At 31.1% G+C, this 19,227-nt stretch overlaps 3 protein-coding genes across 3 annotated transcripts; 2 read left to right on the forward strand and 1 right to left on the reverse strand.

The window, feature by feature from the left end:
- The first annotated feature begins 5,215 nt into the window (after positions 1 to 5,215).
- Positions 5,216 to 8,128, forward strand: LOC143070900 (uncharacterized). The gene is made up of 4 exons (XM_076245005.1): positions 5,216 to 5,299; positions 6,210 to 6,419; positions 6,839 to 6,985; positions 8,025 to 8,128. The coding sequence occupies exons 2-4, from the start codon at positions 6,215 to 6,217 to the stop codon at positions 8,030 to 8,032; spliced, it is 360 nt and encodes a 119-aa protein (XP_076101120.1). The 5' UTR covers positions 5,216 to 5,299; positions 6,210 to 6,214; the 3' UTR covers positions 8,033 to 8,128.
- A 3,771-nt stretch (positions 8,129 to 11,899) lies between these two features.
- Positions 11,900 to 14,414, reverse strand: LOC143070901 (uncharacterized). The gene is made up of 4 exons (XM_076245006.1): positions 14,363 to 14,414; positions 13,593 to 13,802; positions 12,940 to 13,080; positions 11,900 to 12,001 (listed from the first exon to the last, which is right to left on the reverse strand). Exons 2-4 carry the CDS (start codon positions 13,795 to 13,797, stop codon positions 11,994 to 11,996), a joined length of 354 nt encoding a protein of 117 aa, XP_076101121.1. The 5' UTR covers positions 13,798 to 13,802; positions 14,363 to 14,414; the 3' UTR covers positions 11,900 to 11,993.
- Positions 14,415 to 15,892: 1,478 nt separating this feature from the next.
- Positions 15,893 to 17,760, forward strand: LOC143073704 (uncharacterized). The gene is made up of 4 exons (XM_076249466.1): positions 15,893 to 16,014; positions 16,508 to 16,711; positions 17,104 to 17,244; positions 17,667 to 17,760. The coding sequence occupies exons 2-4, from the start codon at positions 16,513 to 16,515 to the stop codon at positions 17,672 to 17,674; spliced, it is 348 nt and encodes a 115-aa protein (XP_076105581.1). The 5' UTR covers positions 15,893 to 16,014; positions 16,508 to 16,512; the 3' UTR covers positions 17,675 to 17,760.
- The last annotated feature ends 1,467 nt before the right edge of the window (positions 17,761 to 19,227 follow it).

Consider the following 19,227-nt stretch of genomic DNA (forward strand, 5'->3'; position numbering starts at 1 on the left):
AAAAAACTTTTCACCGTCTCACATGAAAATAAAATCGAAATATTTATACTTTGTGGTTTCTATTTTAAAATAAAACTGAACACACATTGCCGTAAGCCCTTTGTAAATATTCTTGCAAATGAGATATCTTTACGTTTTGCGATTTGAGAAAATAATTTTGTAAAAATTCTGAAGAAATTAGAAAATCATTATTTTATGATACCTGGTAATTTACAATTTTCTATATATGTCTTTAACTCTTTTATGAAGCTTATCGATTGAAAACAAAACTTTACGACAAAAGAGATGATTTCAGCTTTCCAATTGTGAACTTTCCATTTCTAAGTAGCAACATTCTAGCAGCACCTGCATACGGTGTATATATCTCCCAATTGATACGATACTCCCAAGCTTGCATTTCCTATCATGATTTTCTTGATAGAGGGTTGTTGCTCACAAGGAAGCTATTAAATCAAGAGTTCCAAATGATGAAGTTGAAATCATCACTTCGTAAATATTTCGGACGCCATCACGAGTTGGTTTACCGTTATGGAATAACCGTTTTACAAATGATATCGGATATGTCCCTTACGTCGAAACCAAACTCGCCTTTCCTTTCATGAATATGACCTACCGAATTAGACTATTTACCGGAATTGTTATTGTTATCTCATAACAACACAACGGGTGCCACATGTGGAACAGGATCTGCCTACCCTTCCGGAGCTCCTAAGATCACCCCTAGTTTTTGGTGGGGTTCGTGTTGTTTATTCGTTAGTTTTCTATGTTGTGTCATGTGAACTATTGTTTGTTTGTTTGTCCTTTTCATTTTTAGCCATGACGTTGTCAGTTTATTTTCGATTTATGAGTTTGGCTGTCCCTCTAGTATCTTTCGTCCCTTTTATCCAAGCACAGCAAAAAATACTCTACTCTAAACGTTATATATATGGTCATAAAATTGAATAGAAGATCGAAGCATAGACATAATATTTGTAACAGTCATCATTTATTATAAAATTTTCTCATCTGCGTTAAAAAGCATACACATTTATTTTAAAGGAAGAGTTATGAGACTATAAGGTAACAGTTCCCGCCAATGTCATAGTGCCCTTATTGGATTAATAGTCCTTTCAAATTTAGGACGTTTCTTATCATCGAATTCCTAATTGAATTGAAAAAAATAATGATGCAAGCCTTTTGAATACCGGATAAGTTGGGAAATTTTTATCCCATATGCAGGTGATGCTTGTTTAGCATGTTTATTGTTAATAAGATTGAGAAAATTGATAATTTTAAATTTTAAATTGTTTCGTTTGTCATATATTCTGGTACTGAGATTACTGCTTATGTCAAATTCGAAGTATAAGTTTACAAAAGACATTAAAAACCGTGTCTGTTGTTTCTGAAAGATATATAAATGGAACCCAATACCAAAATTTACTATGAGCCTTGCTCATTTTTTAAGGCCGTACGGTGATTTCTGTTTCATTTGTATTTTGTGGAGAGTTGTATCATTGGCAATAATACCACATCTTTTTTATATTGTAAATCTAAGAATCCGAGAAACATTCAAAACGGAAAGTCCGTAATCAATATCAAAATATAATGCTCAAACACATCAAACTTTTCTTGGTACAGGATGCTAAAAAGTTCTTTAGAGTTGTTTCGAATCCACATATGGCTAATACGCTAGTAAATAAAAGTAAAAATTTGTATTGATAGCTATTCCGGTCCTGGAAACATTTTTTTGATAGTTGCTATGTGCTTTGATTTATATTTGAATATAATTAAGTGCTCTAATATCTGTATTTTGTGTCTTCAGATCTTTTGTTAGTTGTTTTGCGTTTCCTTTGTTTTGATCTAATAAATCGGGCATTTTTCAAGTGTTTCTTCTTAGTTGTGCTGATAGACCACAGTTCAAGGCCAGAGGAGGGTTGGATTCTTGCAAACTTGTTAAACCAAGCCACATTGTATATCTGACTAGCTCAAGATGGTGCCTTCACTTATATTATTGTAGTTTGATGCTGTTTATCAGTGTTGTTTGTGTTTAATTTTTGCACATAAAGCAGGCAGGAAATTTTTCTCATTTGAATTGATTGAATTATCATAATGACGAATCTTATAAAAGTTTCCTTCGGGCGATGGCAATTGGTCTTTGATGAAGGCTATGTTGAGAGCTATAGTTAATAAGAATACGTTTTTTATTGTATCAACTTCATTCTAATGAAACTGCAAGAAAACATAGTCAAATCAAACATTTCTTTCATACGTGTTCTGCGTTTGCTCGTATGTTTACATAGGCTGAATTGTAAATTGATGCCATGAATATTGAAGAAGTTATCAAATCACAATAAACGTTTCAAATTAAACAATGTTGCATTATATTTATCTTTTTAATTCTTGTCTCTCATTTGTACGTATGTTCTATGTCAGTATGTGTATATGGCATTGCTCTGGTCCTTGTTGATATAATGTGGAGTTTTTTCATAGTGATTATGTTTTTAGCACTAACATATGACAGTTGTTATCCATTCGTTTAATGTGTTTGGGCTTTTGTATTTGCATTTTGATTACGGACTTTCTGTTTTGAGTTTTGCTCAGGGTGAAATATTTTTGTTATTTTATTTCTTAATATTGTTATGAAATTTTACATAATTATTTTATGCACTACGCTTTGCACAAATTAGATACATATATCACTGAACTATATTTAACAGACTTTTGACTAGAATAGATAAAGTGACGTCAAAATGAAAACCTTGTCATTTCAATGACATTTGTTACTTTACGTCACAGAGTAAGTCAAAGTATGATCACTATTGTATTAGCCCTCATATCATTTCGTTTATCCTGCTTTTATTAAATACAAAATGAAGATACAGTAGCAATATTTTTTTTTATATAGCAAACAAGAATTCGATCACAGGAGGGGTTTCGCTAAATTGATACTCATTATCACTGCGTAACAAGTTATCCATCTGAATAATGGTATATGTAAGTATATATTTAAAAAAAATGTAAGTTAGCTCGATATATACTTTATACTTACAACTAATTTTTGTATGTTTTCTTTGGTAAAGGAGCTTTCTGCATACCTACATTGATTTGTGTTTACAAAGAGATGAAAAGAAAAAAAAGTCATTTTCCGTTGCTCATGTTGCATAATTAGGAATTGTATGTTTGGCTTTCTAACTGTTTTGATCTGAGCATCACTGATGAGTTGTCTGTAGACGTAATGTGCGTCTGACGTGTCAAATTATAAGTCTACTACCATTGATAACTAATTGCCCATACAGTCCTTTATATTTCTGTTATAAAAACTCGATATCAGACAAATGTAATTGTATGTGACTGTCATGCAAGTCTTATCTACGTAAGAAAATGCCTGTTACAGGTCAGGAACCCACCTCCTTCAAATATAAAAGAAAGACGAAAAAATGAAAGCTCTATTCATGCTACCAGAAGCATATCAGTCTTCATCTAGAAATAAGTCTTTGATTTTTTATATGCCCTCATTTTATTTATTATAAGAGGTCGTTGTGATTATAAAGGCAACAGTAGTATACCGCTGTTCGAAACTCATATATCGATAGAGAAAAAAAAACAAATCCGGGTTAAAAACTAAAACTGAGGGAAACGCATCAAATATAAGAGGGGAACAACAACACAACAGAAACACAACATTAATATGTAACACACACAAAAACAGACTATAATATAACAATGGCCATTTTCCGTATATCGGGGCCTTTTATAGCTGACTATGCGGTATGGGCTTAGCTCATTGTTGAAGGCCGTACGGTGACCTATAGTTGTTAATGTCTGTGTCATGTTGGTCTCTTGTGGACAGATTGGCAATCATACCACATCTTCTTTTTTATAATTAATGAATTTCAAATAAATCTGACTATAATGAAGCATAATTCTAGCGACAATAATAAGTATAATTCATATTTTTTAATTCAATATCTGAATAAGTGCTAGTGATATAGAGAATGAAAATGACGTTTCAAAATGTAAAGTGTTCAGACCACTTTTCATAATCTATCTTCAGCCGGTGAGCTTCAAAGCCAAATTTTCAAAGTCAAGGATGAAAAATGTGTAATTGAAAAAAAAAGGACTAAACCGCAAATGAAAACAAATATAGCTAATTCCAATATGGGTATACTTTGAATCTGGGGGTTTAAACAATAATTTCCAAATAATTTCATTAATTTTACGGAAAAAACAGAAGCAAAAGATAGCAAAAGAATTGTTAAATTCGTAAATTGAAAATAAATTTCCAATGCTACGGCAAAAGCAAACAAAAAAACACAAAAGACACAAAATTTTAAAACCTGAAGACAACACGAGCGACGTTCATAATTTAACAACATTTTAATGACCAATATGTATTAAATCAAAGACAATGTTTCCGTTTTGGATTGTAATAATACGGAGCTACTAAAAAAGATGACCTCAAATCAGACGTATTGATTCCACAATTCGGTCACTAGTCCCAATTAATTTATCGTTTCAAAGTTACGACGCACTCCATTAAGAATTATATATTATTATTTCATCATTCTTTGTACTATGACTGCTTAAGGCCCTTGCGTTATTGTGTTTTGTCATTTGTTTATTCTTGGAGTAAACAGTAAAATCACAAAACTACCAAACTCCTAAACGGAAAGTAAATACCAACGCTAACTTTTGATTTTTACTTCTTAAATTAACAAAATGCCTTTCTTTATGAATGAAAATCAAGTTGCTTGAACGAAACATGGGGAATAATATTTTGTTAATAATTGTGCAAAATAATGTAAAGAATACTCCAGATTATAATGGATATTAAACACAAAATGTAAATAGAACACAAAATTTGCCCACTTAAAACATCAAATTATTTTAGATTTTTGGTGAAACTATTTGATTAGATATTAGGCCACTATCTACCAATTGTTACAGCCATTCTCTACATATTATTTGTGGAAGGTTTTGTATTAGTTTCGGACTTTAAATGTATATTACTTGGAATATTTTACTATCATGTATAGTTAGTAAAGTGAAAGCGTAACCTATTATTCCTAAATGACAGATTTGACCATAAAATTATTAAAAAGAGTGACATTGACATCTTGGTATTAGACGTAACCTTCACAACATATGATTGTGTAATAAAATAACCTACGTAGTTTGTTTGTCCACTTTTAGATTTTATCATTCCCCAATTTATATTTCCTTGTAATTAAATAGTATAAAAGAGGAATGATATAAGAGCTCTCTACCCATTTGTGTCTTACAAGCCATTCAAGTACATCAAATACTGAGAGAAAACCATGTAAGTTGTATACTACTTTCTTTCTGTCATATTTATTTGTAATGTATATGAATTAAGGATGTACTTAGGTGAGGTTAGGTAAAAATTAAGAAATTAAGAAATTAAGAAATTAAAATTGAAACTATAGCTGGTAGAGCATAAACTAAGGGTAAAGATAAGCTAAAAATATTGATAGGTCATGGACCTCCTTTTCGAGATATTTGAGATTTAAAATATGGCGGGAAAAGGCTGACTTGGACTTTTACCTTATATTTGCATTGGGATAATTTGGGTCTCAAAACAAAAGAAAGAAAATCAAGAATCTTCTAAAATTTTGGTAAATGACCGTTCATGAGCTATTAAGTCTTATATGAAAAAATAAATGGGTGTTATGGGGCAAAATAGTTTACATTGTATTGTATGGAAAAACACCAAGGAGTCCGAATATTTGACACAAATTCCAAAACCTCACCTAAGTACATCCTTAAGCTCTTCAATCTGATTTGATATTGTGTTAAATCGGAGGAAAACTTTCTGGTGTGTTTCAAATACCTCCCCATGATGATTAAGAATGTTGTCATAACACTGTGCATATAAAACAATTGGAGCCATCAAAGTCAATAGGAACAACTGTTTCTATTTTTTGAATTTGGAAACATACATTAAGTCTTACATACTAAGCGTATATATCTTTTACCTGATTAATAAATGAACTTATTTTTCTCAATGACACTCATACCTCATCTTCTTATAACTATTATAATAGAAAACGCTTTTGAAAAGATTCAGGTCTTAAAGCAGACATATAAATGAATTGATGGCAAAGTAAACGCCTCACATTATAATATTTACGATCAAATAACGTTAAACGTACAATATTTTTTATCATCGTTTATTTGGTGTAATAACGCTGAAGTATTTTTTTTTACAGAAACAATGAATACATTGGCAATTGCTATCGGGCTTGCTGTGTTGGTTTCCTTAGCCAGTGCTCGCAGTTATAGGTCAAATCAAGGATTATGGGATGGTCTGAGTAATGGTTGGAATAGTGGACGTCTGAATGATAGATGGAATAGTGGACGTTTGACCGGAGGCTGGAATAGCGGACATCTAGGAGGTGGATTGATTGGCGGACACAGAAGTAAGATTTTACAAACTTTATGTCTAATTACCGAACATACTTGACAAAATTTTTACTTGAACTAACAACTATTAGGGTTGGACATTAACAGTTCAATGTTGGTTATTATTTAACAAATGAGGTATGTCATTTTAAATTTTACACTCGTACGCTTATCTCCTCTAGAAAGTGTAGCTTTTTGAACGTTAGGCACTTTTCAATCAATCAATCTATCAATCATTTTCCACTTCTTTATAATTGACGTCGAATTTTTTTTGCTAAACTTTATATGTAAACTTTTAAAGATTTATATGAAATAAGATTAAAAGACATTCTTCATTTGTAACTTCTGTTTTCATCGCATCAATAAACTGTAACGTTGTTCAGGAAGATATGGAATGATGATATACCAAATATATTAGTAGCTATTATTTTTCTAGGATACAGAAGAGCAGCTGTTGGGTACGGACCTGTTGATACATACAGTCATCTAAACAGTGGCCTAGGACGTTTGAACACCTGGGGAATTAGTTCAGGAAGGAGATCTAATTTAGGATGGAGAACTGGTTCAAGATGGAGTCAGCGAGGTAGGTTTAGATTATCATCCTATCAAATGTAACCCGCATTCTTATCTCTTATTATGTTAAATATTGATCAAAATGCAACGTTTATTTGATTTCTTTTTAAGACATAGATGTTACACTGCGTTTATAAATATAATAAGGGAAAGTTGCAATATTTTAATTTTGTCACATTTCATTAAAATTGAACAATTTAAAGGTCGATAGGCATTTCATTTATTTTAATATAATATTCCATAGTGAAATATAAGATAACCTATCCAAATTTATAAAAAAACAGAGCAAAATACCGAAATCCAAGGTAAATTAAAAAAGGGGAGGTACATAAATACTGACAACTTGGAACGTTATCAAACAACTGAACAGGTAAAAAAAGATAAATTTCCTGTTTACAAAACTTTGAATTTTACGAAAAACTTAGGATTTTCTTATCCCAGGCATAGATTACCTTAGCCGCATTTGACACAACTTGTTGGAATTTTGGATTCTCAACGCTCTTCAAATTTGTACTTGTTTGGCTTTATAAATATTTTGATATGAGCGTCCCTGATGAGTCTTATGTAGACGAAACGCGCGTCTGGCGTACTTAATTATAATCCTGGTACCTTTGATAACTATGTCTAACCTACCTCGGCCTCTGATATTTCCACTAGATTATGATTGGATTGTTTTGCCCAGTTTTTGGTTCTAATTTATATATTACGTTCTGTTTTCGACTAATGAGTTTTAGTATCTTATAGATATAATTTATCCTTTCTTTTTCCTGACTTGGCACAGGCATTTTGCAAATAAAACTCGGTTACATACACTGAATTACGCACGAATAATAAATGAAACTAACAAGCACATGATACGATAATATTACTTTTTCGTGCTGGTAAAATATTAAATAAGCTTTTAATTTTGAGATAGAAAACAACCAAGTAATAAACCGATTTTTTCTAACGAAGCCTCTAAGAGTTTATATCATTTATTTAATGAATACATTATAAAATAAAACAATCAATCTATCTTCGAATTAACTAAAAGTACTTTTGTTTTACAGGATATTGAGCAAAAGGGAGAATATAAGGAGGACATAACAACTTCTGAACATGACATTAATCATCCGTAGATTTTATACTTTTGCAAATAAAACTATCAATATTATATGCATTTGTCCATTTTCTTTATAATGCTGAAAATGCATTTGAAACTAAATAACAAGATATTGGTGTGAGCTATTGGTCATGGTTATACAGATACATACGAAAAAAATACGTACAAACAATCACACAAAATTATTCATAGTTTCTAGAATAACCTTAAACATGCACAATCATAATACAATGAGAGACAAGAAAACTGTCTGAACAGAGGTATGGGCTTTGCTCATTTTTGAAGGTCGTACGGTGACCTGTTGTTGGTAATTTCTGTGTCATTTGGTTTCTTGTGGAGAGTTGTCTCATTGACAATCATACCATATCTTCTATTTTATATTTGTGATAAAAAATGGCCTTCAATAAATAACCAAACTTGTTTTAGGAATTTCGGACGTCTGTTTTTATATTAAATTATCAATTGAGAATTCATTTACAACATTAGGTTATCGACTATATTTGTACCTAAACCACGACTTCTGAACTGATGATATCATACCATCGCGGACTTACAATATAATAAAAAATTCGGTATTATTGCAATGAGGCAACTATCCATAAAAATTCATATGAAAAAAGAAATAACAAGAAAAAACATAACTCTGATGAAATTCATAGTTGACTATGTTATTCCAAACCAAATATTTGTATCTATAACAGGATTTAATAGCTGGCAAGTGACTATGTCGTAGGTTTTATGAATACGTTGATGCTTAGCAAGAAAATCTAAGATTGTTTGTATGTCAACGGTATGAACACAAAGTTGACATGATTATTTTATGCAATACATATTGTAAACATTAAATATATATATATAGCATTGAGCTATATTTAACAGACTTTGACTAGAATAGATCAAGAGACGTCAAAATGATAATCTTGTCATTTGAATGACATTTGTTACTTTGCGTCACTAAATAAGTCAAGGTATGATGATTATTCATTTCCTTATTACCCCTCATATCATTTCTCTTCTTCTTCTGTTTTTAAAGGACGAAATTATAATACAATAAAATAATATAAAACAAATTAAATGAATAAAGTTTTTTTTTTTCTTAATATAGTAAGTTCAAAAAGAATAAAATAAAAAGTAAATTCACCAAAAAAAACTAAGGTTGATTTTCGTTCAATAGATATAGGAAGATGTGGTATGAGTGTTAATGAGACAACTCTCCATCCAAGTAACAATTGATAAAAGTAAACCATTATATATCAAGGTACGGCCTTCAACACGAAGAAACGGCTTACACCGAACAGCAAGCTATAAAGGGCTCCAAAATTACTAGTGTAAAACCAACGGTCTAATCTTATATAAAATCGAGAACTTTGAAAAAAACGTCATATTATACACAGGTTAATGAAAGTAGTGTTTTGGTTAAGTGTACTTTTTCTCCTGTGTGTATAATTTTCCGTTTAGGAATACCAAGAAATTTCTTATATATCAATAAAACGAATGTAAAACTTGGTGCATATGGGGTGAATATCAACAATTTTTTTTTGCTGGTGGACGTTTCGTCCCCGAGGGTATCACCAGCCCAGTAGTCAACACTTCGGTGTTGACATGATTATCAATGTTGTGGTCATTTTTATAAATTTCCTGTTTACAAACTTCAAATTTTTCGAAAACTAAGGATTTTCTTATCCCAGGCATAGATAACCTTAGCCGTATTTGCCACAAGTTTTAGGAATTTTGGATCCTCAATGATCTTCAACTTTGTACTTGGTTGGCTTTTTAAATATTTGCATATGAGAGTCACTGATGAGTCTTATGTAGACGAAACGCGCGTCTGACGTACTAAATTTAAATTATAATCCTGGTACCTTTGATAACTATTTTTTAGCCGACTATACGGCGTGTTCAAGGTCAATTCAGTTAACTATAACCTCTTGTGGATAGTTGAATTATGTGCAATCACACCACGTATCCCAACTAAAGCTGTATTTACACAAACTCCATGTACATTAAAAATGTTTACAACTAGTTTAATGTAATGTACACAGGTTTCACATTAAATTTGTTCACATCTAAACACGTTGTTTAATTACCTGTACATAGGATTTGTTTACACTTGTAAACAATATGTCAGTTAAATGTTCATAAGATAGAATTGAATGCACAATTTATCGGACAACTTTATTGCAGTTAGGGAACGACCATTTGATTTCAAAACGAGGCAGGTTGGTAATGTGCTGTTCCTTGAAAATTCTGATACCCAACTTGAAAAAAACTGAAAAAATCGTTCGACCGAGAAAACAAATCTGACTTAAAGAAAAATATCATAACCCCCCTCCCCTTAAAGTTAAGTGGTTGGTCCTTTATGAAAGACATTTTGATGATTTGCAGTAGTTTATAGATACTAAAGATGCCTCCATTACGTATCAATAACTAAGGCTGAGGCAGTGTTCTCACAGACGAAGAAAAAGTATTGAGATGTTAAGGATCACTTCATTTCTATCTATTATGTTTGTTTCAAATGGCATTTGAGTATTTGTCAAAAAAAGGAAGGTAATGTTGTTTGTTTTTTTTTTCATTTATAAGTGTATTTATGCGGATCTGAGATACTAGAAAATCAATATACAATTTACCGCACACTTTGTTTTAGTAATGCATTTATGATTGAATCGTTGTTTGAGTAGGGGTTAGTGGAAAATATTACTGTGTACGTTCAGTCGATTCGGGGAGACCTTTTCAAATGAATTATGATTTCGACAATGATGATGTTTCGATTCTTGATAAGGGAAAATAAAGCTTCTTAATTTTTATTTTATAACAAATAAGTATATCAAGTTAAGACAAAAATTTCTGTAATGAAATTTATTAATAAGTGTTATGAATATCAATTTTATTCCAACAACGTTTCTTCCATTTTAAAATCCATGTTATAAATACCTAGTTTTGTATAAACTTAAGGTACACAAGGCCTACATTATCTATCGACTACATGTAGACACAACATGATTTAAACTACATGTAAACATTGAGTTTCATCAATGGGAACGTAATTGTGTTTAGTTTACGTGTCAGTTACACTAACACAACATCGAGTTTAGGACTATGTGAACACGGCCTTAATTTAGATGTACAAAGTCTTGTTTTGTATACTGCAACATTGTGTATTTTATGTACGCATACACCTCAGCCAATTTGTTTCGATGGATGTATTTGAGCTTTCAATTTCGCTTTTGTTGATGACTTTTCTTTTTAAATTTTCCTCTGGGTTCAGTATTTTTGTGACTTCAGATTTTTTCGTATAAATGCTGACAATTTGATAAAAAAAAAATCGACCTCCAAATTCAACAAATATGTTGTTCATACGAAAGTCCAGCACAATAATCACAACCTGTTCCTCGGTGTAGCATGTTTTACTTTTTACAAAAGTAATAACGTCATTTGTTTCTCTTTGTTCCATATTTGTCTGTTGTTAAAGTGATTATGATTAAAACACAACGTTGACCACTGTAACCCTATTTTTGACATTTTTACTTATTATATCTGTTTGTTTTTGTTCAAACATCGTAGTTAATTTAATTGAATTTAATGTGATTGTCGTGCAAGTGAGAGGTTTACCTACCGGTGAAAAGGCATAGGAACATCTTCATTTTTGGCAAGGTTTAAGAAAATTCTATCTGAGTATATCTAAACTGATGATTCACATTAACTATCTATGCTTGTCTTTTTGTAAGAATATGAATAACCAGGATAAATAGTTCACACTAATATCGTGTTATAAATTTCAAAGGCATTTTCAGCATTATTAAAAAAAAAAGAACTGATACATATCATATTTACAGTTTTATTTGAAAAAATAAAAATCTACGAATGAATGATGTCATGTTAAGATGATGTAATATACTCCATGTGTCCTCATTTTGTCTTAATATCCTGTAAAATAAAAGAAATTCCAGGTAATTTGAAGATACATTAATTGTTTTTCTCATACTGTACACATGAAATAAATTCAACAACTAAATATTTTTTCTATGGTACATAGTGACTTCACATCTTCATTATTTTGGTATAAACTATTTGAAACTACGTAAGAAAAATTCAGTTAATATTTTTTTTTTTTTTCTAAAAATTGAAAATTACTAAACTTTAAATGGAGCCTTAATAGCCCTATATTACCACAACCTAATTTCATATTCTACCAGTACGATTAACTAATTTTATCATATTATGAGCGTTTTATATCTTTTATTTTGAATTTATAAAAAATTGAATGTTACTGAATTTTATTTATCTTTATACAAAGTCAGGTTAAAACGAGGAAAAAAGTGCCAAAAGTACTTTCAATCTCATAAGTTAAAACAGTACTTAATATACAAAATAGAAAAATTAAGACTTGGAAACATAGACCCTATCACAAACTGGGAGAAAATCGCAGATGCTAGGGAAGGGTAGGCAGCTACTGCTCCTTAGGAATATCCCAGTTGGTTTCTTTTTCACTCAGTCTTACGTTTGATTACTTTTGATGTGGTCACTTTTTATGTACTTCCTCTCTTTAAATTTACCTTGAATTTTTGTATTTTGCTATATTTTTTGGGTATTTTGGAAAGCTTATCTTATTTTTCAGTGGGGTATATTATATTCAAAATATTGAAATTTATATCGACCTTTAACTTGTTATAATGTAATAACGTAACACAATAAAAAAAAAAGTGTAAGTTTAAAAGAATCAAAATTGTAAAGTTCCTTTATAATATTTATATAATAAGTGTTAAATAAATGTCTAAGTAATCGAATAAAAAAAATGTACCATTATTTTGTATAAGAGATCATAGATGCGGATTACAATTCATATGACTAGAATTGAAACCTACCATTCCATCTTGTATAAGATCTCCATCCCAAATTAGATCTCCTTCCTGAATTAATTCCCCATGTGTTCAAACGTCCTAATCCACCGTTAAGATGACTGTATGGATCAACTGATCTATACCCAACAGCTGCTCTTCTGTATCCTGAAAAATTAATAACTGTTATTATATTTGGTATATTATCATTCCATATCTCCGTGAATAATGTGACACTTTAAAAATTAACCATGTCTTTTAATCTTATTGGTATATGCATCTTCAAATGTCATCTCAGATACGACGTACAGTATATAAAAGTGAACACTCTTAAATTGATTGGTGGATTGTTAATTGCCTAAAGTCCAGTGGCTACACTTTCTTAAGAAGCAAATGTCAAAACAAAGTCAGTAATATTTCGTTCAATGTTTTTGGAGCTTTCGATTTTGTCATTTTTTAAGGACTTTCCATTTTGAATTTTCCTCGGCGTTAAGATTTTTGAGATTGTACGTTTTATCCTACGAATGTAAATTATACAATGACATACATTACTTGAGAAAATAGAAACCAATATCGAACAGGGAATATCTAGCCCTAATAGTAGTTAGTTCAAATTATCATTAACGATATTTGTCAAGTATGTTTGATAATAAGTCATGATAATGTTTGTAAGATCTTACGTCTGTGTCCGCCAATCAATCCACCTCCCAGATGTCCACTATTCCAGCTTCCGGTCAACTGTCCATTATTCCATCTATTCGTCAGACGTCCACTATTCCACCCATTATTCAGACTATCCCATGCTCCTTGATTTGATTTATAACTGCGAGCAGTGGCTAAAGTAACTAACACAGCAAGTCCGATAACAATTGATAATATATTCATGGTTTCTGTAAAAAAATATATATATGAGCGTTATAACACCAAATTAACAATGATAAGAAAATATTGTGTGTTTTTGGATTGTGAATATTATAATTCTAATTCACTGTGTCTAAACCACACCGTCAAAAAATGGTATGGTATCTAATATCAGGCACCGTGACGGAACATTAATAGACAGATAAAAATTGATTTCTGTTTATTTATCTGTTATTTTTATATTTGAAACTGTTTTAAAGCGTTTGCTGAGTTAAGTTGATTAATGAAATAAGAAAAAGGTTAATACGCTGAGTATGAAAGGCTTCGTGTATATTTCCAATTGCCAAAAAATGACAACAGTTGTTCTTATTGGCTTTGATGCCTCCTATTGTGTTAAATGCATAGTAATATTTTTATTTTAACATAAATTGAATATAGGAGTTTTCTTGGCTAGCATTTTTGAACATCTTGGAGATGTGTTTGAAATACAACAGAAAAATTCTGTCCATCAAATACAATATCAAATCAAATTGAAGAGCTTAATTCATATAACATAAATATGAAAGAAATAAAGCATTTAACAACTCACGTGTATTTCTTTTAGTCTATGATGTACTTAAATGGACTGTAAAAATCAAATGAACAACATAAAAGCCCTTGGATAAATTTTGCTTCATAGGAATATAAAAACAAATCTGCAAGTAGATTGGCGCTGTTGGTACCCATTGGGAATTTGAATAGTCTGTCAGAAGACTAAACCTCCAAATGCAACAAATATGTTGTCAATCAAAAAGTCCATCATGACATTGATATCCTCTTCGGTGTATTTTTTGCTTGACTCTGTATGATTTTTCACAAAGAAAGCCGAATTCTTACCCACAACTAGATATTTAAAACGTCTAGTGCCCTTTTTGTTAAAGAAACATAATTTGACGAGTTCTTTCAGTCGAGCTTTAAGTTTAGTGTGTAGAATAGTGGTATAAAGAGTTGAAAATGCAAAGGTTTTAATGTTGGTACAATGTTTTAATGATTGAGATTGTGAATTAACCAATAACTCTTTCGATTTTTTCAGTATCCACATCTGATTAACACCACTTCTTGAATATGCCGTTTCGGAATATTTCTGAAGTCCTTCTTTAACTGCAGTGAGTATAAATAAAGGCAACAGTAGTATACCGCTGTTCAGTGAGAACTTCAGAAAGGGGTTTGGTGGAACACTTGGAAGAACCTGCAATATACCTTTCCTTATAAGGATGTTTGTGAAGCTTAGGAATCCAATATAAGGATGGAAGATCCTGGTCTTCATCTTTTGGATTAACACCAAAGGAGATTAGAATCGATTTGGGGTTTTCAAGGATCTCCTGTTTCGTAAGCGTACTTAGTGTACATGTAGGATTTCCAATAGAAAATTACCATTCATTCATAAAATGCTGTAAAAATCATCAATGTAATGAGGAGTTCTGGAACGACTATATCTTTGGATTTTTTTCAAATGTAAAAAGCACTATTCTAGAAGATATGATCTGAACATCCTAGTACACGAGTATGCTAATAGGTAATTTACAATAGCACATAGATAGTACTCAGATAGTGATAGACTGCCAAAACAATTAATTCTGATCGCGTCTGCTATTGATGACAGGGGCGGTTTTTGTAGTCTAAGGATAGAAACCAATACATAATTGTGATATGTCAATTCATACAAAGAGTACTCGCCCCATACACGGGGCTAAAGAAAATGTGTGTTAAGTTAAATTTTACAAATCCATAGTATAATTATTAACGTATTTCTTCCAGTTTCATTAATTTTAAAAATTTGTGAGACATAGAAAAGGTTTTAGGCATAAAGGAATATATCTATATTTTAATACTGATCTTTAAAATTTTACTTCTATCTCCATCTCTGATTATTTTAACTTTTAATACTTCACCATTATATTAAACTGAATGTATAGAATGTATGATGATAGACGTAATTTGTATATGACAGATGTGCCCATAAATTCCACATAAACGACTTAACATCTAGCCAATGACATTGATATGTTGGTCATTGTCGTAACCTTTACATCATATAATTGTTTATTTATCTACGTAGTCTACTTGTGTTATTTTTTATATCAAAAATCCCCATTTAGCAGTGTTTCCGTTAAAAAATGGTATAAAACCGAAGTGCTATCTCAGTGTTCTCCATCGCATATCGTATCATTCATCAAATACTTTCAAGAAAAGAAAACACAGGTAAGTTATTTACTTAATTTGTTTATATCAATTTAGAAAATGTTTACTATTTCAGCTGTTTCAATCTCATATTTATTAGAAAATAATACTTGGTTACTGCTTTTTCAAATAAATAAATGTCATAACTTTGCTGATATATATTTCAAATTAAAAAGCATTATAATAACGTCCCTCGAAAGAGCATTGTTTTTCTGTATCGTTTTTTAGTATTTTCTCACTCATCGTCTTATAGAGATACAGCGGCTCTTTTCACAAAATGCGTTAACAGTAAAAATTTCGTACGTTAAACATTTTTCCAGAAATCGATTAAAGTGAATACTTAGTTTTATGTACATTTTCGAAAAGTTAATAATTTGACAAACGTTTTTTATTGTGTCATATTATAACATTTTTTTTCAATGATTTCATTTGCCCTGTTGTAGCATAAATATTTATGTTGTAGCTTTAATCACAATGAAATTAATATTTAATAATTAAATTGATCCTTTTTCAGTAACCATGAATACCTTAGTTTTTGTTGTTATGCTTGCTGTTCTGGTAACTTTAGCAACTGCTAACAGTTATAATCAACGATCATGGGGTTCACAGGGATCCAGAGTTTTGGGAAGTAGATGGAATAGTAGACAGCTGCATAATGGTTGGAATAGTGGTTGGAATGGTGGACGTCTGTCAGGGGGGTTAAATGGCGGATATCGAAGTAAGTTATATAAAATTTATTCCATGTAATCAATAGAGATTCACAAATGTCCATTATTGTTGATTTATAAACAGACAAACAATACCACACGACACAACAGATAAAACTGAAAAATAAGCAACACGAACTCCACCAAAAAACTAGGGGTGATCTCAAGTGCTACAGAAGTGTAAGGTGATCCTTCTCCACATGTGGCACCCGTCGTGTTGCTCATGTTATAACAATTTAATGTATATGTAAAAAAGGAATTTTATACTTATTATTATTAGATGAATGAGCGTAAATAGGTCGATACATTTTATTTACTAACATATATGAATGGAGCACAAACTTGACATTTTGCACTTTAAATAATTATAGAATAATCATAAAACATGATATTACTTCTGTAGGACACAAAAGAGCAGCTACATATGATTCTTACAGAAGCAGTCATTTTGACAGTGGATTAGGACGTTTTGACAGATGGGGGATTAATTCAGGGAGGAGATCTAATTTAGGGTGGAGATCTAATTCAGGATGGAGTCAACAAGGTAAGTTTCGATTATGCATCAGATTAGATTTTCTCAGCATCTCTGAACTCTCATATGTCTCATAATGTTTGATTAATCTTTTAAATGAGAGTTTGGTTTAAGTCCTATACTATATATGTATACTACAGGAAGTTCACCATTCGATGTTGTAAACTAATCGGGTTTTTTTTTTATTTTTACTAGATATTAATCCAATTTTCTTTTAAAAAGTTAGGAGTTAAACAAATTTACAATCGGTATATTTTCATCATCGACTACATCTTATGCTTGTTTTTCTAACGAATTCTGTTATAGTTGATATCAAAATAATGACGTGAATGTCAACAAAATGGGAAAAGATGTAGGCTTTAATTGATTATATTTGTAAACTGTAAAGATATTTCCTTATTTATAAGTTAACAAAAGGTTCTTTAATTTTACAGGATATTAGGATAGCCGAGGACACAAGGAGTACATTTCAAGATATGAACAATCATCCGTAGATTTTTACTTTTTTGAATAAAAATTATGAATTTACTTCCTTTTATAAAAATGAATATGCATGTGTAAATATAAAAAAAAAAGATGTGGTATGATTGCCAATGCGACAACTGTCCACAAGAGACCAAAATGACACATACATATACAACTATAGATCACCGTACGGCCTTCAACTTTGAGCAAAGCCCATGCCGCATAGTCAGCAGTAAGTAATTTCAAACCTCTAGTGGTAGGGATAAACTATAGAACTTTTAGAACAGGCTCACATGGACAGTTTATAACATCCTAACATTTATTATTTTGTTAAAGCGCTTTCCTAAGTTTACATTCACAAGCATCAATCATGACTATAATACATGCGGATAAAGGTGTTTGGGAATATGGTCATTCTTATATTATCCCAAATTCATGTATTTAGTTTTGATGTTATATTTGTTATTCTCATCGGATTTTGTCTAATGCTTAGTTCGTTTCTGTGTGTGTTACATTTTTTATGTTGTGTCGTCATTCTCTTATATTTAATGCGTTTCCCTCGGTTTTAGTTTGTGGCCCAGATTTAGTTTTTTTAAACGATTTATGAGTTTTGAACAATGGTATACTACTGTTGCCTTAATTTATGTGGGTATATCAAGCTCATTGTAAACAGTTAAAGAGTTCTTTGATCAAACCAGAACCTAAAAAAAGCCATCAAGTCAACTTTGAGTAAGGCACAGTTTTTATAATAATCCATCAATAGAGTTGCAAAATATAGGTTTCTGAACATGTATGTACCTACGCAATGACTAGTAGGCTGCTTATACCAAGTTGGGACTTACAGTCTACCAGCAGTGCAATCGATCTTATGAAAAAAGATCTTATGTATTTTTTGCATCTAACGCTCTTTCCCGTCTAAAAGAGGGGCGACAGATACCAAAGAAACAGTCAAACTCATAGATCGAAAATAAACTGACAACGACAGTGCTAAAAATGAAAGACAAACAGACATATAATAGTATACATAATACACAACATAGAAAACTAAAGACTTTTAATCAACACAAACCCCAACAAAAACTTGGAAAGATCTCAGGTGCTACGGTAGGATCAGCACATCCTGCTATAAATGTGGCACCCGCCGTGTTATTACAAACCCAGTAAATAGTGTAGGAAAGACAAAAGATACCATAGGGACATTTAGATTCATAATTCGAAAATGAATGTAATTTTAGTGTATCAATTTTTTCCAACTCTGCCACACAAGGAGAGGCAACTGATATGTAAGGACAGATAAATCAAATAAAGGCAATTTTACAATAGAATTTGTTAGGAATTCACCTATTTTATTATGTGGCAATACAACGGGTCCCGTGACTCCTTTTTCCATTTTATTATCTGAAACCCTAAAATATCTAAAATTTTATCTCATAATTCTATGGTGTTGTTTTCGTTTTCTTGCAGAAAATTGGGTTTTTCATGCATAATCTATACAAAATCTGTCAATTTCAATTGTGCTCAACCTGTAGC

This window comes from Mytilus galloprovincialis, chromosome 4, assembly GCF_965363235.1.
Source record: "Mytilus galloprovincialis chromosome 4, xbMytGall1.hap1.1, whole genome shotgun sequence".
In the NCBI taxonomy this organism is placed as follows: domain Eukaryota; kingdom Metazoa; phylum Mollusca; class Bivalvia; order Mytilida; family Mytilidae; genus Mytilus; species Mytilus galloprovincialis.

Coding starts and splice junctions, on each gene's coding strand:
- LOC143070901 (XM_076245006.1), bottom strand. CDS start 13,797: ATGAATATATTATCAATTGTTATCGGACTTGCTGTGTTAGTTACTTTA. Junction 13,081..13,592: donor ATTGATTGGCGGACACAGAC/GTAAGATCTTAC, acceptor TTAATTTTTCAG/GATACAGAAGAGCAGCTGTT.
- LOC143070900 (XM_076245005.1), top strand. CDS start 6,215: ATGAATACATTGGCAATTGCTATCGGGCTTGCTGTGTTGGTTTCCTTA. Junction 6,420..6,838: donor ATTGATTGGCGGACACAGAA/GTAAGATTTTAC, acceptor TTATTTTTCTAG/GATACAGAAGAGCAGCTGTT.
- LOC143073704 (XM_076249466.1), top strand. CDS start 16,513: ATGAATACCTTAGTTTTTGTTGTTATGCTTGCTGTTCTGGTAACTTTA. Junction 16,712..17,103: donor GTTAAATGGCGGATATCGAA/GTAAGTTATATA, acceptor TTACTTCTGTAG/GACACAAAAGAGCAGCTACA.